This window comes from Nerophis ophidion, linkage group LG03 (assembly GCF_033978795.1).
Source record: "Nerophis ophidion isolate RoL-2023_Sa linkage group LG03, RoL_Noph_v1.0, whole genome shotgun sequence".
NCBI lineage: Eukaryota > Metazoa > Chordata > Actinopteri > Syngnathiformes > Syngnathidae > Nerophis > Nerophis ophidion.
In genome coordinates, this window is record NC_084613.1 from 88,598,846 (window position 1) to 88,622,991 (window position 24,146).

General features: G+C 39.0%; 2 protein-coding genes across 4 annotated transcripts in view; one reads left to right on the plus strand and one right to left on the minus strand.

Annotated features, from left to right (window-relative positions):
- rmnd1 (required for meiotic nuclear division 1 homolog) lies at positions 1–22,994 on the plus strand. 3 transcript variants are annotated; one of them, XM_061896344.1, is made up of 12 exons: positions 8–156; positions 623–735; positions 806–911; positions 3,917–3,992; positions 5,986–6,025; positions 6,607–6,707; positions 12,132–12,238; positions 14,845–14,909; positions 14,990–15,066; positions 18,909–19,029; positions 19,103–19,219; positions 22,438–22,994. In XM_061896344.1, the coding sequence occupies exons 3-12, from the start codon at positions 809–811 to the stop codon at positions 22,465–22,467; spliced, it is 837 nt and encodes a 278-aa protein (XP_061752328.1). In that variant the 5' UTR covers positions 8–156; positions 623–735; positions 806–808; the 3' UTR covers positions 22,468–22,994. The 3 variants fall into 3 exon arrangements, with proteins under 3 accessions (XP_061752327.1, XP_061752326.1, XP_061752328.1); XM_061896342.1 differs by having other exon boundaries at positions 2–735; XM_061896343.1 differs by lacking the exons at positions 12,132–12,238; positions 14,845–14,909; positions 14,990–15,066 and having other exon boundaries at positions 1–735.
- akap12a (A kinase (PRKA) anchor protein 12a) overlaps positions 22,681–24,146 on the minus strand; it is a 14,024-nt gene continuing 12,558 nt past the window's right edge. The window contains exon 2 of the mRNA XM_061896340.1: positions 22,681–24,093. The gene's annotated coding sequence lies outside the window, so the exon portion shown is untranslated. The remainder of the gene's footprint in view (positions 24,094–24,146) is intronic.

A 24,146-nucleotide genomic window follows, 5' to 3' on the forward strand; every position in this document is an offset into this window, starting at 1 on the left:
TTTATTGGCCAACACGCCCCCTTAGGCTTGACAAGATGGCGGCCGACGCCTGAAGTTCGTTTGTTTCAAAACATTTAACGCGCAAATGTCTTTTTTTTTCAGTGTCAGACGGTTGAACTAGTTCGTTTAGCAGTTTAACTGCCTTCTCAAAGAGTGGTGAGTGCCATTCCTATTTGATGTTAGTGTGCTGCTTGCCGATACAGTATTTGAGGAGAGAGCTATACGAAGCTGGTACGTGAACGCCTCATGACGCGTTTGAGTTCTATCTAGTGTGTGAGCAGTCGGCTGGGGGACAAAATGCTTTTGCGGTCTATTTGTGCTAAACTGAGCGCTCAGCAGTTAGTGGGCAGGATATCAGTCGCTGCTTGTTTCTCTCATTCCAGTCAAGCCTATAAATATGAATTTAAAGCCAGGACTCACTCGAACTCCGACCACCACAGACAGACCCTAAACGCACCTCAAGGTTCTCCAAAGTGTGCGCACTACAGGCAGACCCTAAACGCACCTCAGGGTTCTCCAATTCGTGCAGTTTCTTCTGCTTTAGTAGGACTCCGAAGTCCAGGCAGGACCATTTTAACAGATTTAGAATGCAGAAGTGAACAGAAGCGTTTTTATTCGTCAGATCTCCTTAAGCCTGTCTTGACACCCAGTTTGAAGCGAGCGAAACAAGTTCCTAAAGGACCGAGGACAAAACAACCGTCCAGAGCCAATCAGCCCCCTCAGAGTGAAGACTCGGTGAGGCAGCCCGGTCCTCCCCCCAATGTTGACATGTTCTTCATGACGTGTTGTCTTCATTGCTTCACAGGTCATGATGCGCTGCATCGCCTTCGCGACGGCCGATCAGTACAACCTGCCCTCGCTCAGCCTCGACCTGGCGGAGCACGGCTTTCAGCACGTGGACTTTCCTCGTGGTAAGACCACATCAATCAGGGGTGTCTAGCCGCAGTTCATTTTTTAACCTCCTGCAGCCATACTTGCCAACCCTCCCGATTTTCCCGGGAAACTCCTGAATATCAGAGCCTCTCCCAAAAATCTCCCAGGGCAGCCATTCTCCAGAATTTCTCCCGATTTCCGCCCAGACAGCAGCATTGGTGGCGTGCCTTAAAGGCACTGCCTTTGCCGTCCGCTTCTCCTCCATACAAACAGCGTGTCGGCCCGGTCACATCACACAGTGGTTCTTAACCTTTTTTCAGTGATGTACCCCGTCTCAACATTTTTGTAATTCAAGTACCCCCTAATCACAGCAAAGCATTTTTGGTTGAAAAAAAAGAGATAAAGAAGTAAAATACAGCACTATGTCATCACTTTCTGATTTATTAAATTGTATAACAGTGCAAAATATTGCTCATTTGTAGTGGTCTTTCTTCAACTATTTGGAAAAAAAGATATAAAAATAACTAAAAACGTGTTGAAAAATAAACAATTGATTCAATGATAAATAAAGATTTCTAATCATCAACTTAAAGTGCCCTCTTTGGGGATTGTAATAGAGATCCATCTGGATTCATCAACTTCCTTCTAAACATTTCTTCACAGAAAAAGAAATCTTTAACATCAATATTTATGGATCATGTCCACAAAAAATCTAGCTGTCAACATTGAATATTGCATTGTTGTATTTCTTTTCACACTTTATGAACTTACATTCATATTTTGTTGAAGTATTATTTAATGCATATATTTATGAAAAGGAAAAGGGTGGAGTGCCATCTCCGGGTTGGGGAGGAGACCCTGCCCCAAGTGGAGGAGTTCAAGTACCTAGGAGTCTTGTTCACGAGTGAGGGAAGAGTGGATGGTGAGATCGACAGGCGGATCGGTGCGGCGTCTTCAGTAATGCGGACGTTGTACCGATCCGTTGTGGTGAAGAAGGAGCTGAGCCGGAAGGCAAAGCTCTCAATTTACCGGTCGATCTACGTTCCCATCCTCACCTATGGTCATGAGCTTTGGGTCATGACCGAAAGGATAAGATCACGGGTACAAGCGGCCCAAATGAGTTTCCTCCGCCGGGTGGCGGGTCTCTCCCTTAGAGATAGGGTGAGAAGCTCTGCCATCCGGGAGGAACTCAAAGTAAAGCCGCTGCTCCTCCACATGGAGAGGAGCCAGATGAGGTGGTTCGGGCATCTGGTCAGGATGCCACCCGAACGCCTCCCTAGGGAGGTGTTTAGGGCACGTCCAACCGGTAGGAGGCCACGGGGAAGACCCAGGACACGTTGGGAAGACTATGTCTCCCGGCTGGCCTGGGAACGCCTCGGGATCCCCCGGGAAGAGCTGGACGAAGTGGTTGGGGAGAGGGAAGTCTGGGCTTCCCTGCTTAGGCTGCTGCCCCCGCGACCCGACCTCGGATAAGCGGAAGAAGATGGATGGATTTTTGAAAGATTTTTGAATTGTTGTTATTTTTTAGAATATGTTTAAAAAATGTCACATACCCTTTGGCATACCTTCAAGTACCCCCAGGGATACGCGTACCCCCATTTGAGAACCACTGACATAACATATGCAGATTTTATGCACACGTAAGTGAATGCAATGCATACTTGGTCTTACAGCCATACAGGTCACACTGAGGGTGGCCGTATAAACAACTTTAACACTGTTACAATTGTGCGCCACACTGTGAACCCACACCAAACAAAAATGACAAACACATTTTGGGAGAACATCCGCAGGGGCGGTATAGCTCGGTTGGTAGAGTGGCCATGACAGCAACTTGAGGGTTGCAGGTTCGATTCCCGCTTCCGCCAACCTAGTCACTGCCGTTGTGTCCTTGGGCAAGACACTTTACCCACCTGCTCCCGGTGCCACCCACACTGCTTTAAATGTAACTTAGATATTGGCTTTCACTATGTAAAGTGCTTTGAGTCACTAGAGAAAAGCGCTGTATAAATATACTTCACTTCACAAATACCCAGAATACCTTGCAGCACTAACTCTTCTTGGACGCTACAATATACACCCCTGCTACCACCAAACCCCGCCCACCTCAAAACCATCTCCCGAATTCGGAGGGCTCAAGGTTGGCAAGTATGCCTACGGCACATTCTAAAAGTATTATTAAAAAAAAAACAAAAAGAGGATTAAAAGAGCAAAAGAAAAGTTTTGATGAGCAAAAAATTTGCAATATTGACTTTAAAGGTGTCATATGTAGGAATGTGGCCAGAAATAGTACTGCAATCACGGGTCAAATTTCTGTATCCGTCTCTTACTCTCCCTGACTGAGGTTGCAAGATATCAGAAATACTTCTATAATCCCTCAAGGGGAATTAAGATTTGTTTTTAGCACAATCCCATTCAAGAGCAGACAAACATTACAGGGAGACAGAACAGGATCACTGACGGGTCTGCCAATTTTCGGCGCCCCTTACAAAAAAAGGTGAGAAAAAAAAATCAGTCTAAGCCTGATTCCCTAGAGAGGGGGTCCAGACTGAGGCCAGGGGGGAAAAAACCTCATAGCCATAGCACACAAACAAGTGTAAGAGGGAAACATCAAAGGACAATAAAAGAGCAGATCTGATGCAACCAGCAATTTCTACACACAAAAGTAAAACAACAACAAAAAAATAGACTGTGGTGACTTCTGTGGTGTTCCACGCCATCGTCTGCTGGGGTGGGGGGAGCATGGCCAGAGACAGGAGCAGACCCAACAAAGCAACCAAGAGAGCCGCTCTCTGCCGCCGACCAACTCTCAGCCAGTGTCCAGTCCGCATGGGAAAAAAAGGGGAATACAGGAGCAAAAAAAAGTTGCCGTATTGACTTTAAAGGTGCCAGATGTAGTAATGTGGCCAGAAATGGTACTGCAATCACGGTCAAAATTCTCTGCTCCACTCTCCACGACTGAGCTTGCCAGATATGAATCCAAATCCTACTCTGACATAAATAATGAACTTGGAACACTATTGACTTGTTCTTGCCTTGTCAGATGCCTCCAATGTGTTGGTGATCAGCACTGACCAGGCCTCCAGACCCGAAGACCAAGCACTCATCTTCTTCTTCAGGTGGACTCACACCTCTGTCCAAATACTTTTGTCTTATTCACACCAACTCTTCTAATAACATTTGTCATTTAGTGTTTCCCACTGGACCGCAATCTACTATCTATATACATATATACACACAGACACACACATATATACATATAGATATACACAAACACATGTATATATACATATATATGTGTGTATATATATATATATATATATATATATATATATATATATATATATATACACACACACACACTGTTGGAGCCTATTTATATTATTTATTTATTAATTGTTCTGACAATTGCCAAAAGTATTGGGCCACCTGCCTTGACTCACATATGAAGTTGAAGTGCCATCCCAATCCTAAACCATTTGGTTCAATATGATGTGGCTCCGCCTTTTGCAGCTATTACAGCTTCAACTTTTCTGTGAAGGCTGTCCACAAGGTTGGAGAGTGTGTCTGTGGACATTTTTGCCAACTCTTCATTACGCACATTGGTGAGGTCACACACTGATACTGGTGGCGAAGGCCTGGCTCTCAGTCTCCGTTCTAATTCATCCCAAAGGTGTTCAATCGGGTTCAGGTCAGGACTCTGTGCAGGCCAGTCAAGTTCATCCTACACCAGACTCCGTCATCCATGTCTTTATGGACCTTGCTTTGTGCACTGCTGCACAGTCACGTTGGAAGAGGAAGGGGGCCGCTCCAAACTGTTCCCACGAGGTTGGAAGCAAGGAATTGTCCAAAATGATTTGGTATCCTTGAGCATTCAAAGGTCATTTAACTGGAACTAAGGGGCCAAGCCCGACTTCTGGAAAACAACCCCACACTATAATTCCTCCTCCACCAAATTTCACACTCAGTCCGAAATGGCAACCTCCAAATCCAGACTCGTCCATCAGTTTGCCAGATGGAAAAGTGTGCTTCATCACTTCAGAGAAGGCCTCTCCACTGCTCTAGAGTCCAATGGCCAATGGCGCCGTGCTTCACACCACCACATCCCACACTTTGCATTGGACTTGGTGATGTATGGCTTAGATGCAGATGCTCGGCCATGGAAACCCATTCCATGAAACTCTCTGCGTACTGGACGTGGGCTAATTGGAAGGTCACGTGAAGTCTGGAGCTCTGTAGCAACCGACTGTGCAGAAAGTCTTTGCACTGTGTGCTGACCCAACTCTGTCAGTCTACGCAGGCTAGCACTTGGCGGCTGAGTTGCTGTTGTTCCCAAACTCTTCCAAAGCCCACAGTGGACGTTTGGAATATTTAGGAGCCAGGAAATTTCACGACTGGATTTGTCGCACGGCTGGCATCCTTTGACAGTTCCACGCTGGAAATCACTGAGAGCGCCCATTCTTTCACAAATGTTTGTAGAAACAGTCTCCATGCCTAAGTGCTTGATTTGATACATCGGGCTAAGTGATTAGGAGACCTGATTGTCATCACTCTGATGGGTGGCCAAATACTTTTGTCCATACACCTTCTCATTTCAATGCCTGTTCTTTATTTACATTATAGATTGTACTATGTAGACCTGTGTCTACATTTAAGTCTGCGCGGTATAAAACGAGTAAAAGATCAATTAATTGTTTGTCCAATTTTGGTCGAAACCCTGTGCTTTTTTGAAGTTAAGATTACATTGAACACTTCAAATATTAATAATTCATTTAATTCAATAAAAAAATGTAATTTTATTGAAAAATATGCCTAAAAACATGGCAACTCTCTAAAAAATCGGTCATTTTAGGCTCCAACAATGAAAAAAGAAGCCTGCAAAATCCCGGAGGGGCTGATATGCAGTTCTGACTAAATTGACGACCTTTGTCCCTCCTGCTTTGTCTTCTTATTCTCTGGCAGACATGCTGCTTTTTTAGTGTCTTAAATGTTTTTGTGGCCACCCAAGTTGATTTGTGGCGGACCGCATGGGAAACACTTCATGACACTTCCTGTTTGCTAATACAGTAAATACGGTAAACAGCATATTGTGTATTTATTCCAATTTTCCAGTGAAGGATCCGTGGTTTTCTGGAACGTGGAGGAGAAAATGGTAATTCAAAATTAATAATCTATGTAATAATACATGAAAATGGGGAGATTCTGTTTGAAGTAATCCTGATGATACAACTTTTTCACTTCTGTCAAAATACCTTTATTGGAGCCTTGAGTATTGATGGATACAAATATCGATCCATCATAATTTCAGCAGGAATCATACATACTTGTTTTATTTAGAATGTTAGAAAAGGTTTGATGGAGTGAAATTAAAAATATTAACCTTTTTTTTTTAACCCTCTGGATCGGATTTATGCTGTCTTTAGCTTGAAGTTGTTTTTTTTTTGCTAACACAGAGTGGCTACAATCATTTATCATCTTAAGCTCATAAATGATGAAAACATTTGACGGTTTTCGGAAATATTAATTAAAAACACTGTCAAGTAAAAATGGAACGCTTTTTATTTTTTGGTTTCTAGCGGAAATTGTCTCATTTTTTTATTTATTTTCCCAAGCTAAAGCCATCATGTAAACTTTGCAGTGGATAAATACAGTGTACTATATCTGCATGGACATGTTGCTCCCCATTTGAAGTCCTCGTGTTGTGATGTCAATACAACGTGTTTGTCTCTCCAGATGAAGAAGGTGTTGAGGATATTGGAGCGTCATGAAAGTCAATCCTATGAAGTTGCTTTGGTCCACTGGGAAAATGAAGAAATTAACTACAGTTTTTCAGCGTAAGTCCACTCTCTTACGTTTTACATCGATTTATACTGTACATACTACTTCTATCTACACAGCATACTACATCAGTCTACACAACATACTACATTAATATATACTGTACATACATCAGTCATATACACTATGTACATAACACCATGTACATGACTAAGTATGCACATGTTGACTCCAAGAGTGTGCAAAACAGAATGAGAAAAAAAATATATATATATATACACTATAACCACATATAAATATATATATAGTTTTGGGGGAAATGTATTTGATAAAAGCCAACAGCAAGAATAGACATTTTTAAAGGCAATTTAAAATAAATAAAGAATAGTGAAGAAGAGGCTGAATAAGTGTAGGTTATATGAGGCATAAATAAGCAACTGCTATGTTAACCTAACATATTATGGTAAGAGTCATTCAAATAACTAGAACATATAGAACATGCTATACCTTTACCAAACTATCTCTCACTTCTAATCCATAAATCCCATCAAATCTTATACGTCTAGTCTCTTACGTGAATGAGATAATTAATATTATTTGATATTTTACGGTAATGTGTTAATAATTTCACACATAAGTCGCTCCTGAGTATAAGTCGCACCCCCGGCCAAACTATGAAAAAAAAACTGCGACTTATAATCCGTAAAATACAGTAAATATATATACACTATAAACACATATTAATATATATATAAACCACATATAAATACATGTACACTATAACCACATATAAATATATGTACACTATAGCCACATATAAATATATATACACTATAACCATATATATATATATATAGGTGTGGGAAAAATCACAAGACTACTTCATCTCTACAGAACTGTTTCATGAGAGGTTCCCTCAATCATCAGGAGATTTTTATCTTTTTTATTTTATATATATATATATATATATATATACACACTACAACCACATACAAACCTGTTTGATGCTTCGGAAACTATAACCACATATCAATCAATGTTGACTTATATAGCCCTAAATCACGGGTGTCTCAAAGGGCTGCACAAGCCACAGCGACATCCTGGGCTCAGATCCCGGATCAGGGCAAGGAAAAACTCAACCCAATGGGAGGACAATGAGAAACCTTGGAGGGGACTGTAGATGTGGTCAATCTATATGTATTACATCAATCTACACAACATGCTACATCAATATCAATATATACTGTACTTACTAACTCGAGCTATACTTACTACATCCATCTGTACGACATACTAGAGCAATCTATACTGTACAAAATTTACAAACATCAAAATGTACGTAGATCAAATGTACATAAATCAATTTGTACATACTACATCAATCTACATATACTCATCAACCTACACGTACTACATCAATCAATACATATGACATCATTCAATACATATGACATCATTCAATACATATGACATCATTCAATACATTGTACATCAATCTATATGTACTACATCAATCTACACATACTATATCAAAATATAATATATTGTGTAAATCAATTACTATATACATATATACTATTCATACATACTTTATACATCCATGTATACTATATAAATATATACTATTCATGCCTACTGTATACAATACATCTACAAATACTTTATTACTAGATGCAACCAAAACCATATACATATTATATACATCCTGTATACACCTGTGAATGCTATATAAATATATATATATATAGATAAATGTATACTATTGGTACCTACTTTATACCCCCATGAATACTATATAAATGTATACTATTGGTACCTACTGTATACACCCATGAATACTATATAAATGTATACTATTGGTACCTACTGTATACACACCCATGAATACTATATAGATGTATACTATTGGTACCTACTGTATACACCCATGAATACTATATAAATGTATACTATCGGTACCTACTGTATACACCCATGAATACTATATAAATGTATACTATTGGTACTTACTGTATACACCCATGAATACTATATAGATGTATACTATTGGTACCTACTGTATACACCCATGAATACTATATACATGTATACTATTGGTACCTACTGTATACACCCATGAATACTATATAGATGTATACTATTGGTACCTACTGTATACCCCCATGAATACTATATAGATGTATACTATTGGTACCTACTGTATACACCCATGAATACTATATAAATGTATACTATTGGTACCTACTGTACACCCCCATGAATACTATATAAATGTATACTATTGGTACCTACTGTATACACACCCATGAATACTATATAGATGTATACTATTGGTACCTACTGTATACACCCATGAATACTATATAGATGTATACTATTGGTACCTACTGTATACACCCATGAATACTATATAGATGTATACTATTGGTACCTACTGTATACACCCATGAATACTATATAGATGTATACTATTGGTACCTACTGTATACACCCATGAATACTATATAGATGTATACTATTGGTACCTACTGTATACACCCATGAATACTATATAGATGTATACTATTGGTACCTACTGTATACACCCATGAATACTATATAGATGTATACTATTGGTACCTACTGTATACACCCATGAATACTATATAGATGTATACTATTGGTACCTACTGTATACACCCATGAATACTATATAGATGTATACTATTGGTACCTACTGTATACACCCATGAATACTATATACATGTATACTATTGGTACCTACTGTATACCCCCATGAATACTATATAGATGTATACTATTGGTACCTACTGTATACCCCCATGAATACTATATACATGTATACTATTGGTACCTACTGTATACCCCCATGAATACTATATAGATGTATACTATTGGTACCTACTGTATACCCCCATGAATACTATATAGATGTATACTATTGGTACCTACTGTATACACCCATGAATACTATATAAATGTATACTATCGGTACCTACTGTATACACCCATGAATACTATATAAATGTATACTATTGGTACTTACTGTATACACCCATGAATACTATATAGATGTATACTATTGGTACCTACTGTATACACCCATGAATACTATATACATGTATACTATTGGTACCTACTGTATACACCCATGAATACTATATAAATGTATACTATTGGTACCTACTGTATACACACCCATGAATACTATATAAATGTATACTATTGGTACCTACTGTATACACCCATGAATACTATATAAATGTATACTATTGGTACCTACTGTATACACCCATGAATACTATATAGATGTATACTATTGGTACCTACTGTATACACCCATGAATACTATATAGATGTATACTATTGGTACTTACTGTATACCCCCATGAATACTATATAGATGTATACTATTGGTACCTACTGTATACACCCATGAATACTATATAAATGTATACTATTGGTACCTACTGTACACCCCCATGAATACTATATAAATGTATACTATTGGTACCTACTGTATACACACCCATGAATACTATATAGATGTATACTATTGGTACCTACTGTATACACCCATGAATACTATATAGATGTATACTATTGGTACCTACTGTATACACCCATGAATACTATATAGATGTATACTATTGGTACCTACTGTATACACCCATGAATACTATATAGATGTATACTATTGGTACCTACTGTATACACCCATGAATACTATATAGATGTATACTATTGGTACCTACTGTATACACCCATGAATACTATATACATGTATACTATTGGTACCTACTGTATACCCCCATGAATACTATATAGATGTATACTATTGGTACCTACTGTATACCCCCATGAATACTATATACATGTATACTATTGGTACCTACTGTATACCCCCATGAATACTATATAGATGTATACTATTGGTACCTACTGTATACCCCCATGAATACTATATAGATGTATACTATTGGTACCTACTGTATACACCCATGAATACTATATAAATGTATACTATTGGTACCTACTGTACACACCCATGAATACTATATAAATGTATACTATTGGTACCTACTGTATACACCCATGAATACTATATACATGTATACTATTGGTACCTACTGTATACCCCCATGAATACTATATAGATGTATACTATTGGTACCTACTGTATACACCCATGAATACTATATAGATGTATACTATTGGTACCTACTGTATACACCCATGAATACTATATAAATGTATACTATTGGTACCTACTGTATACCCCCATGAATACTATATAGATGTATACTATTGGTACCTACTGTATACACCCATGAATACTATATAAATGTATACTATTGGTACCTACTGTATACACCCATGAATACTATATAAATGTATACTATTGGTACCTACTGTATACACCCATGAATACTATATACATGTATACTATTGGTACCTACTGTATACCCCCATGAATACTATATAGATGTATACTATTGGTACCTACTGTATACACCCATGAATACTATATAGATGTATACTATTGGTACCTACTGTACACACCCATGAATACTATATAGATGTATACTATTGGTACCTACTGTATACACCCATGAATACTATATAAATGTATACTATTGGTACCTACTGTATACCCCCATGAATACTATATAGATGTATACTATTGGTACCTACTGTATACACCCATGAATACTATATACATGTATACTATTGGTACCTACTGTATACCCCCATGAATACTATATAGATGTATACTATTGGTACCTACTGTATACCCCCATGAATACTATATAGATGTATACTATTGGTACCTACTGTATACCCCCATGAATACTATATAAATGTATACTATTGGTACCTACTGTATACACCCATGAATACTATATAAATGTATACTATTGGTACCTACTGTATACCCCCATGAATACTATATAAATGTATACTATTGGTACCTACTGTATACCCCCATGAATACTATATAGATGTATACTATTGGTACCCACTGTATACCCCCATGAATACTATATAGATGTATACTATTGGTACCTACTGTATACCCCCATGAATACTATATACATGTATACTATTGGTACCTACTGTATACCCCCATGAATACTATATAGATGTATACTATTGGTACCTACTGTATACCCCCATGAATACTATATAAATGTATACTATTGGTACCTACTGTATACACCCATGAATACTATATAAATGTATACTATTGGTACCTACTGTATACCCCCATGAATACTATATAAATGTATACTATTGGTACCTACTGTATACACCCATGAATACTATATAAATGTATACTATTGGTACCTACTGTATACCCCCATGAATACTATGTAGATGTACACTATTGGTACCCACTGTATACCCCCATGAATACTATATAAATGTATACATGTTGTATAAATCCTTGTTTTAACTGCTCATGACTTCCTGCTCAGAGGAAACAGCAAGTTGGAGAGAGGCAACTTCCTTTTGAGCGACAACATGGACGCACAGCAAGTGGTCCTGGAGAAGTTTGCATTCTCCAACGCGTTGTATTTGTCAGGTGAGGAGCGACATCCAACATGGCCGCTTCATTAGGTACGTCTGCACTGCAGGGGTGCTCACCTGGCCCACCCTCCTTTTCCCTTCAAAATGTGGGAACCACTAACATTTGTACAGCAGAGCACTCCTGTCATAAATAGACAATCTTTGACCAGCATTTACATTTTATTCCCAGCAATAGGTCTTTTAAAACAACAGAGCGCTACTGTTGTATAGAGGATCTTTGATCCGTGCTTTTGCATTACTGTTGTTCCTAATTAAACGGCAGAGCATCTCTGTCATATACAGGATCTTTGACTTGTGTTTTTGAAGTCTGGCATTAGAAACAGCAGAGCACTACTGTTGGAGGATCTTTGACTTGTGTTTTTTTTTTTTACTAACTCTCTAAAAACATTAGAGGACTCCTGTCAGACAGAGGATCTTTGACAAGTGTTGTTTGTATTAGTCCCCTAAAAACAACAGATCTCTCCTGTCAGAGGATCTTTGACTAGTGTTTTTGTGCTACCTCTCTAAAAACATAGAAGATCTTTGACAAGCCTTTTTTGCGGTATGTTCTTAAGAAACAGACGAGGGCTCCTGTCATGAATTAGGATTATTTTACAAACAATCGACAAGAAAAATCCCCACTTTGGGTTGTTTGTGTATAGAACACACTTTGGATCATGTTCAAATTTTGTGTGTGTAACGAAACTTGAGACAAATATGTATCTTACATCTATTTTACCACATTTTGTTCCTCATAGTTCAAACGTCGTTTAAAATATCGGAACAAGATTGTTTTCTTGAACACCTTTTTACACTTCGACGTGAACAATTGGACACATTGTAGTCGTCCACAATTATCATTTTTGTTTTAAATGTGAGAATCTTTGCCGGCACATTTAAGTCAGGAGATGTTGGAGAGGGGGCGGGGTCAAAGGCATCGTAATGTACAAACCTCGTTTCCATATGAGTTGGGGAATTGTGTGAGATGTAAATAGAAACAGAATACAATGATTTGCAAATCCTTTTCAAGCCATATTCAGTTGAATATGCTACAAAGACAACATATTTCATGTTCAAACTCATAAATTTTAGTTTTTTTTGCAAATAATAATTAACTTAGAATTTCATGGCTGCTACACGTGCCAAAGTAGTTGGGAAAGGGCATGTTCACCACTGTGTTACATCACCTTTTCTTTTAACAACACTCAATAAACGTTTGGGAACTGAGGAAACTAATTGTTGAAGCTTTGAAAGTGGAATTCTTTCCCATTCTTGTTTTATGTAGAGCTTCAGTCCTTCAACAGTCCGGGGTCTCCGCTGTCCTATTTTACGCTTCATAATGCACCGCACATTTTCCATGGGAGACAGGTCTGGACTACAGGCGGGGCAGTGTAGTACCCGCACTCTTTTACTATGAATCCACGCCATTGTAACACGTGGCTTGGCATTGTCTTGCTGAAATAAGCAGGGGCGTCCATGATAATGTTGCTTGGATATGTTGTTCCAAAACCTGTATGTATGGGTGCCTTCACAGATGTGTAAGTTACCCATGCCTTGGGCACTAATGCACCCCCATACCATCACACATGCTGGCTTTTCAACTTTGCGTCGATAACAGTCTGGATGGTTCGCTTCCCCTTTGGTCCGGATGACACAATGTCGAATATTTCCAAAAACAATTTGAAATGTGAACTCGTCAGACCACAGGACACTTTTACACTTTGCATCAGTCCATCTTAGATGTTTTCGGACCCAGAGAAGCCAGCAGTGTTTCTGGATGTTGTTGATAAATGGCTTTCGCTTTGCATAGTAGAACTTTAACTTGCACTTACAGATGTAGCAACCAACTGTATTTAGTGACAGTGGTTTTCTGAAGTGTTCCTGAGCCCATGTGGTGATATCCTTTAGAGATTGATGTCGGTTTTTGATACAGTGCCGTCTGAGGGATGGAAGGTCACGGTCATTCAATGTTGGTTTCCGGCCATGCCGCTTACGTGGAGTGATTTCTCCAGATTCTCTGAACCTTTTGATGATATTATGGAGCGTAGATGTTGAAATCCCTAAATTTCTTGCAATGTCACTTTGAGAAAGGTTGTTCTTAAACTGTTTGACTATTTGCTTACGCAGTTGTGGACAAAGGGGTGTACCTCGCCCCATCCTTTCTTGTGAAAGACTGGGAAGCTGTTTTTATAGCCAATCATGGCACCCACCTGTTCCCAATTAGCCTGCACACCTGTGGGATGTTCCAAATAAGTGTTTGATGAGCATTCCTCAACTTTATCAGTATTTATTGCCACCTTTCCCAACTTCTTTGTCACGTGTTGCTGGCATCAAATTCTTAAGTTAATGATTATGTGCAAAAAAAAAAATGTTTGAGTTTGAACATGAAATATGTTGTCTTTGTAGCATATTCAACTGAATATGGCTTGAAAAGGATTTGCAAATCATTGTATTCTGTTTATATTTACATCTAACACCATTTACCTACTCATGTGGAAACGGGGTTTGTACAATAATTGTGTTTTGATCTTTGCCAAGCATTTTTTAATGTAATAAAGTGTTAAGTGTTGACATGCATGTTTGTGGTCTCCTCTGACACTTTGTGGACTTTGTGTCCTACAGTCAAGCTGGCCATATGGGAGGTGTCACTAGATAACTTTATAGAGTCGATTCAATCAATTCCTGAGGTACACATTCTCAAGCACGTACTCTAACGCCGCCTGTCAAGTCATGACAGTAATTGTTGCACTTTCCCCCTCCTCCTCAGATGCTGAAATCAGGCCAGAGTATAAAGTTGTCCTCGGCCCAAGTCATGCAGAAGATAGGCGAGCTGTTCACCCTGAGGTACACACAGTTAGCACAAAGTCTGTCCACTAATCCACTAACAGGTGATTGGCTATTGATTGAATCATTGACAGCTAATTGGCTGCTTGGTGCACCGCGAGGACGGAGAAGGAATTTTAAAAAGTGTCTCCCTTCAACTCTCAGGAAGTAAGATTAATCACGGAGGAACTTTATGTTGTTTACACATGACACACATTACATCTCTTTTTCCACCCAAATCTGTATTTTTAGTGGAAACGCTAAACGCAGCTTCAATTTGGTTGTGTCTTAATGTAGAACTTAGTGCTAGCTTTGTGTTAGAGGTGGCAAATTGTATTAATATTCATTAGTTGGGGTACACAACAAAATTGCAATTCTTATTCATCCTGATTCTAAATCAATCCATAATGTTCAAATATGTATTTTAAAAATGTAGTACCCTATTTTTCGGACTATAAGTCGCAGTTTTTTTCATAGTTTGGCCGGGGGTGCAACTTATACTCCGGAGCGACTTATGCGTGAAATTATTAACACATTACCGTAAAATATCAAATAATATTATTTATCTCATTTGCGGAAGAGACCAAGAAAATGTCAGCAATCGTCACACACACGTCAACCAATAAGAATTGGGCGGGGGAGGGTCATGGCAGAAGTGCATTGTGGGTCATGGAATTTTAACTGCTCTATGTTATATTCTACTGCCTTAGGCTATTAAAATGGATCATTTCATGGTTGGTGGTAACTTATAAAAAGTGAGAAGAAAAATGGCGTTGAAAAGGAGATCATGTAGTGCAGATGACAAGATGGATGTAGTGAAATATGCAGCAGAAAAGGACAAGAGGAAGCGGCGAGGAAGAGTTGTTTAGAAGCCACATCCAGGAAGAAGATTTATGGATTAGGAGTGAGAGATAGTTTGGTAAAGGTATAGCATGTTCTATATGTTCTAGTTATTTGAATGACTCTTACCATAATATGTTAGGTTAACATAGCAGTTGCTTATTTATGCCTCATATAACCTACACTTATTCAGCCTCTTCTTCACTATTCTTTATTTATTTTAAATTGCCTTTCAAGTGTCTATTCTTGCTGTTGGATTTTATCAAATACATTTACTCAAAAATGCGACTTATACTCCAGGGCGACGTATATATGTTTTTTTACTTCTTTATTATGCATTTTCGGCAGGTGCGACTTATACTGTGGAGCGACTTATAACCTGAAAAATACGGTAAAGATTCCTTTTTTTGTTTTGTTTTAAGAATCAACTTTTACGAAAATGTTTTCCAGCCATTTCCATGAAACCAGTAAGAGTTTGTCTAACCTTGTAACTTGTTTGGATAATGTTTGAACTATACTTTAATTATCATACCAAATATTGCACTGCGAGAATCAGTTTGAATCAAGAATCGTGTCGAATAGAGAATTGATTCTGAATGCAATCATAACGCAGGAGCCAGAATTGGATCAAATGGTTGGATTGCGGTCAGTGTACCTTCCCTTCATTCTATTTCTTATTCTGAAACGCAAATTATAAAACAAAATTAGGGCCGTTTTGCAATTTTATTATATTTGGCAGATTTAAAAACCAACAAAGGGTTGATTTTAGTTAAAATATTGCCATAAAATTGGATTTTGTGCTGTTTTCCTTTTTGGGATTCATTTTTTTCCAGTTAACCACAAAAATGTGATATATTTTCATCCAAAATGAGTAAAGACAAATTGAACCGGAAGCAGCATTTAGCTTTTCCTTCGCGTTTAGCATGTTTTTAGCATAATGCTAACATCTTTGTTCAGCAGGAGTCTTAAGTCTCATAACATTGTTGTCCTACTTTGGGTTTATATGGAAAAAAGTTTAAATCCATAAAAGGAAAACAGCGCAAAATCCAGTTTTGTGGCAATATTTTAATGGAAATCAACCATATAAAATCTGCCATATGTAATCAAAATAAAAAAACAGGCCTAATTTAGATTTTATATTTTTATATTTGTGTTTCAGAATTGGAAATGGAATGAAGGATTCACACCCTTAGTTATTAGCGACAACATTATAAAGTAAAGTGAAAGTACCACACGAGGCGTGGCAAAATTATTCTCTGCATTTGACCCATCACCCTTGATCACCCCCTGGGAGGTGAGGGGAGCAGTGAGCAGCAGCGGTGGCCGCGCCCGGGAAGCATTTGTGGTGATTTAACCCCCAATTCCAACCCTCGATGCTGAGTGCCAAGCAGGGAGGTAATGACTCCCATTTTTTTATAGTCTTTGGTATGACTCGGCCGGGGTTTGGACTCACAACCTACCCATCTCAGGGCAGACACTCTAACCACTAGGCCACAAGCTTGGCTTTTTTTCATTATATTTTGTCTTTTTCTACTCATTTTTTCGTACATTTTTACGAGTGTTTTTTCGATAAAAATCGGTATGACTCGGCCGGGATTTGAACTCACGACCTACCCATCTCAGGGCGGACACTCTAACCCAGGGGTCACCAACCTTTTTGAAAGCAAGAGCTACTTCTTGGGTGCTTCTTTGTCTTGTCTTCACTTTTTTGTTGCCTCTTTTTGCACTGCTCTCCAAATCTAAACATTGGAACTATTTAACTGGCCTCAACAAAATTGACAAGATCTTGTGTTTGGGGAAACCTGCTGTCGTGACCAAGCGGTTGTTGCTGGACACACCACGGACTCTTGGGAGAAGGATGAGTGCCACGTGCCTGGCGACCCTTTTCTGTCCAGGAGGTGAAGATATCCACCTACTGGTAATTATGACCACAGGACATCTGCTGATTGGAGTAAGCCTTGCTCTGGTTTGTCCACAAATTGGAAGTTTTTGCTGGCAGTCTTCAAAGTACCCCAAAGCTGCCACAAATGATTGGAGGATGCGGGAAGAACTGTGGATCACATCGGACTGTCTGCCCCGCAGTTTTTGAGGACCAGTCATAGACAATTTAGAGTGAAAAGCAAATTTTATTTTCACTGGCATACAAATCATTCTAACTTGGATTGTTTCCCTGGCTTGGAGACTCTCCCGAAGGACAGTGCAGCGAAGACACAACAAACTCCCTTCTTGTCTCTCATGGACACACACCTGTTGTTGTTGACTTTGGACCAGCGACTGCATAATACATCAGGCCGCGGAATAGAGACACACTGCAGGCTTACACACACACACATCCACAAAAATATACGCCACACATACACACCCCATCCCCCCAACCCAACACCCTCGACGTAAATCCCATAGGAGTGATGGAAGGATGGTCAACGCCTGAGAGCTGCGGCCCGCCACCATGACCTTGAACTACCTTCTCTCTGTTGCTAGATATCTGGAGATGTATGTTGTAATATCTATATGTGCTTTGCTATGGAGGTTTTTTCCCACTCCAGACTGGGCCCCCTTAAAAGCCCAGTCTAGATTGTATTTTTTTACTCATCCTTCCCCAGCTTTTACCTTTTTCCCATCTTTTCCTGGGCGCCTTACGGCGACCCATCAGCGTTCTGGTTCTGTAACCCTGTACACTGTTTGTTTGTCTCCTCTTGAACAGGTTTGTGCTGAAAACAAAGTTTCGTTGTACTTGTGCAGTGACAATAAAGACCTATCCTATTTGAGCTATCTTTAGAACAGGCCAGCGGGCGACTCATCTGGTCCTCACGGGCCACCTGGTGTTGGTGACCCCTGCTCTAATCACGAGGCCACTAGCTTAACTATTTCTCCTTACATTTTGTCTTTTTTTGCTCTTTTTTTCTCACATTTTTACAATTGTTTTTTTTTTGTTTTATGTGTCCCCCCCTGGCCGCACTTTGGTCACCCCTGAAGTAATTAAAATAGTACACTGTGTCACCTACAACACTGTCCTGTCACAGACACTGTATAAACCTGAGATCCGACCTCCTCCTCACGCCCGACTTCTACTGGGACCGGGAGAACCTGGAGAAACTCTTCGACAAGACCTGCAAGTTCCTCAGCATCAACCGCAGGGTCAACGTACTGCAAGCACGCCGCACACGCCACGACAAGAATGACAGTCGCCGTTAAGTTGTTCTCTGTGACTCTGTAGGTTGTGAACGAGAAGCTGGAGAATTGTGATCAGCTGACGGGCCTGATGAGAAGCCACTTGAGCAACAAGCACAGCCTGAGGCTGGAGTGGATGATCGTCATCCTCATCACCATTGAAGTGAGCACTCTCCATCACATGAAAACTGTATATTTACAGGTGTCCCGATCCTACAAAAGCCAAAGCAGTGAAGTTGTCACGTCGTGTAGATGGTAAATAAAAAGAGAATACAATGATTTGCAAATCCTTTTCAACTTATATTCAATTGAATAGACTGCAAAAACAAGATTGCTCATGTTCACACTGAGAAACTCCTTTTTTTTTTGCAAATGATCATGAACTTAGAATTTAATGGCAGCAACATATTGCAAAAAAGTTGTCGGGGACATTTTTACCAGTGTGTTCCTTTCAACAACACTCAGTGCAGGTTTGGGAACTGAGCAGACACATTTTTGAAGTGGAATTCTTTCCCATTCTTGCTTGATGTACAGCTTAAGTTGTTCAACAGTCTCCTGCCTCATATTTTAGCCTTCATATTGCACCACACATTTTCAATGTCTGGACTACAGGCAGGCCAGTCTAGTACCCGCACTCTTTTACTACAAAGCCATGCTGTTGTAACACCTGGCGTGGCATTGTCTTGCTGAAATAAGCAGGGGCGTCCATGACAACAACATATGTTGCTCCAAAAGCTGTATGTACCGTTCAGCATTAATGGTGCCTTTCCAGATGTGTAATTTATCCATGCCTTGGGCACTAATACACCCCCATACCATCACACATGCTGCCTTTTACACTACGGATGGTCCTTTTGCTCTCTTTTCCGGAGGACACGACGACAACAGTTTCCAAAAACAATTTGAAATTTGGACTCGTCAGACCACAGAACACTTTTCCACTCTGCATTAGTCCATCTTAGATGAGCTCGGGCCCAGCAAAGCCGGCGGTGTTTCTGGGTGTTGTTGATAAATGGCTTTGGCTTTGCATAGTCGAGTTTTAACTTGCACTTACAGATGTAGCGACCAACTTTAGTTACTGACATTGGTTTTCTGAACCTTTGCTGAGCCCATGTGGTGATATCCTTTACATACTGATGTCATTTTTTGCTGCAGTACCGCCTGAGGGATCCATGGTCCGTATTATTGCTTACGTGCAGTGATTTCTCCAGATTCTCTGAACCTTTTGATGATATTACGGAGCGTAGACTGTGAAATCCCTAAATTCCTTGCAATAGCTGGATGAGAAATGTTGTTCTTAAACAATTTGCTCAGGCATTTGTTGACAAAGTGGTGACTCTCGCCCCGTCCTTGTTTGTGAATGAGTGAGCATTTCATGGAAGCTGCTTTTATAGCCAATCATGGCACCCACCTGTTCCTAATTAGCCTTCACCCGTAGGATGTTCCGAATAAGTGTTTGATGAGCATTCCTCAACCTTCTCAGTCTTTTTTGCCACTTGTGCCAGCTTTTTTCAAAAATGGCGCAGGCATCAAATACAAATGAGCTAAAATTGGCAAAAAAAGAACAGTTTGTCAGTGTGCACATGAAATATCTTGTCTTTGCAGTCTATTCATTTGAATATAAGTTGAAAGGATTTGCAAATCATTCTCTTTTTATTTACCATTTACACAACGTGACAATTTCACGGCTTTTTTGGTTTGCATATTTATATCAGTCCAATATCAACAAAAAAACAGTGTGAACATTTTAGTCGCACTAAAAATAGGACGTGCGAGTATTGGGAGGGGAAATAGTAGCACACGTGCCAATGCAGATTTGACCCTTTATTTAGCGTTTTGCTCCTAAAATAAATCCATCCAAGTTTGATCAAACTAGAGTAAAATTTTCTGCGCGCTAGTAACTACAGTTAAAGTGACAAATCTGCCATCCAAACAATACCTCGTTTGTTAAACATACAGCTATGGAAGCACATTCTATCTAATTATTAAGCAGAGGTAACACAAACCAGGGGAATATAGTACGTGGTCATAATCAACCATTTGTTTATTTGCATACGTTAACTTTGACAGACATATTTATCGTGCGTCTAAAAGTTAGACCCAACACTATTAGGGATTTTATTTGTTTGTATCAGTGACTGCAAGGGGTGGGTACCGAATTATGTCGGTATTACCGGGTTTAAATCCACCAGAGAATCAAACGGTGCCATATTTCGTAGAAAATGCGACAACGTAAAGTAAGGCTCCACTCTTCCAAAATGGGCTAACTTGACGCGAACTTACATTGGTTTCACTGTAGACCAGCTACTGTTAGCATTAGCGATTTCGACCCCTGCAAAACTACAACTAAGATGAATGCCTGTATAATAAGTACAATACTTACAATACAAACACTTTGTAGGGTGCAACATAACATTCAGTTTCCTGGAAAAAGTTTAACATACCATAGATAGCCTATAAAGTGCTGCCATATGATGTCGAAAAGTGCCATGGCCTTGCAAATAAGAGTCAAAATGCAGTAAGAAAACACGATATACCAACTGGACATCACTGTTATAATATTAAAATCATTTTTAAATGTTACATTCAAAATAACACTTTATTTTTAACAATGAATATTTACTATCAATCATAAAAGTGCAAAAAATTGGTACTCAACCTTAACGACTACCTTTTAAACGTAGGGATATATTGTGTGTGTGTGTGTGTGTGTGTATATGTATATTTCTGTATAATATAATATATTTATATATAGTAGAGGCCAAAAGTTTGGACACACCTTCTCATTCAATGCCTTTTCTTTATGTTCATGACTATTTACATTGTAGACTTTCACATCCAAACTATGAATGAACATGTGGAGTTATGTACTTCACAAAAATAAGGTGAAATAACTGAAAACATGTTTATATTCTAGTTTCTTCAAGATAGCCACCTTTTGCTCTGATGACTGCTTTGCACACTCTTGGCATTCTCTCCATGAGCTTCAAGAGGTAGTCACCTGAAATGGTCTTCACTTCACTGGTGTGCTTGAAGCTCATGGAGAGAATGCCAAGAGTGTGCAGAGCAGTAATCAGAGCAAAGGTTAACTCTTTTGAAGAAACTAGAATATAAAACATGTCTTCAGTTATTTTACCTTTTTTTGTGAAGTACATAACTCCACACGTGTTGATTCATAGTTTTGATGTGACTATCTACAATGTCATGAGAATAAAGAAAACGTGTGTCCAAACTTTTGGCCTGTACTGTATATTTTATGTACTTAATGTGCACATATATTTGAATATATGTAATGAAAATGTAGTAATACTTAGTAATGATGTGGGTGCAAAACAAAAAGCTGACTGCACTACTAAAATTGTTGCTATTATTTTTTTGTAGGTTTTGTTTGAACTTGTCAAAATGATCTGAACCCTCAAAAGATGGCAGAAGTCGTCGTCCAGAGTGTCGTGCTGCATTCAGGGACCAGCAGTTGTGAGGTAGACCGGCTCACAAGCAGACTTTCCAGAAACAATTCTTGTCGACTCCGGACTTTTTGGTCGCCGATCAGCCAGTCGTAAAACCTTTTTTTACATTTTAATGGACAACAACCCTACAGTAGAAGATGAAACAACACAACCGCTGATAACTGCAGTTTTTTTTTATTTCTTCAGTTAAGGCCACAACATTTGACATCAGCATTTTGGGGTAAAAGTATGTGAAAAAATGTAGCTGATCCAAACAGATATGCAGAAAGTGCTAACAAATATGTAAAAGTTGTTTTAAGCTATTTTGAATCCTAGATTGTGCTGCGTGTAATATCGATCATCAATAGTCATGCTCATATTGTTCATGCATGTTTACAATGTGCAATGTCATGGGCAGCGGAACTATTGCATGGATCCCATATGAATAAGAAGATATAGTAAATAAAGGAAATGGAAGTGTCTTATTGCAAACGTGTGTCACACATTGTGAAATCTAGGAACCATTGTTTGTACCCACAAACATTTCAACAAAAGTATGTCATTTTAAACAGGCAATCAAAAATAGTATTAAATGGTGCAATGAACTACAGTACCGTATTTTTCGGACTATAAGTCGCAGTTTTTTTCATAGTTTGTGACTTATGTGTGAATTTGTAAAATATCAAATCATGTTATTTATCTCATTCGCGGAAGAGACCAAGAAAATGTCAGCAATCGTCACACACACGTCAACCAATAAGAATTGGGCGGGGGAGGGTCATGGCAGAAGTGCATTGTGGGTCATGGAATGCTAACTGCTATATGCTACTGCCGTAGCTATTAAAATGGATCATTTCATGGTTGGCGATAACTTATAAAAAGTGAGAAGAAAAATGGCGTTGAAAAGGAGATCATGTAGTGCAGATGACAAGATGGACGTAGTGAAATATGCAGCAGAAAAGGACAAAAGGAAGCGGCGAGGAAGAGTTGTTTAGAAGCCACATCCAGGAAGAAGATTTATGGATTAGGAGTGAGAGATAGTTTGGTAAAGGTATAGCATGTTCTATATGTTATAGTTATTTGAATGACTCTTACCATAATATGTTAGGTTAACATAGCAGTTGCTTATTTATGCCTCATATAACCTACACTTATTCAGCCTCTTCTTCACTATTCTTTATTTACTTTAAATTGCCTTTCAAATGTCTATTCTTGCTGTTGGCTTTTATCAAATAAATGTCCCCAAAAAATGCGACTTATACTCCAGTGCGACTTATATATGTTTTTTTCCTTCTTTATTATGTATTTCGGCAGGTGCGACGTATACTCCGGAGCGATTTATAATCCGAAAAATAGGGTGTGTAAACATTGATGAACTAGACCAAATGTCACAATGCGATTAGAAATCTATTTGAGAGTGCTGATCAAACGTCACTTGTGTGAGCTCTTGGTCATAGAAAGTGTTTTGAGCAGTGATACTAACAAAAATAAATTTGGCTGAAGGCGATCAGAAAGAAAGAGACGCAGGCAAATGCCTTTTTCCTGGAGTTCCTTCCTGTTGCGTCCTCCTGTGCGGCAGCAGACTCCAACGCTGGATTGGAGACAAAAAACACTATTCGGTCATTAAAAAGATTGTATTTGACA

What these genes read in the sequence shown, in the direction of transcription:
- rmnd1 (XM_061896342.1), top strand. Translation starts at nt 298, where the DNA reads ATGCTTTTGCGGTCTATTTGTGCTAAACTGAGCGCTCAGCAGTTAGTG. An exon ending in ATTAACTACAGTTTTTCAGC is followed by an intron (nt 6,708 to 12,131) that starts GTAAGTCCACTC and finishes CTTCCTGCTCAG; the next exon opens with AGGAAACAGCAAGTTGGAGA. An exon ending in GCATCAACCGCAGGGTCAAC is followed by an intron (nt 19,030 to 19,102) that starts GTACTGCAAGCA and finishes GTGACTCTGTAG; the next exon opens with GTTGTGAACGAGAAGCTGGA.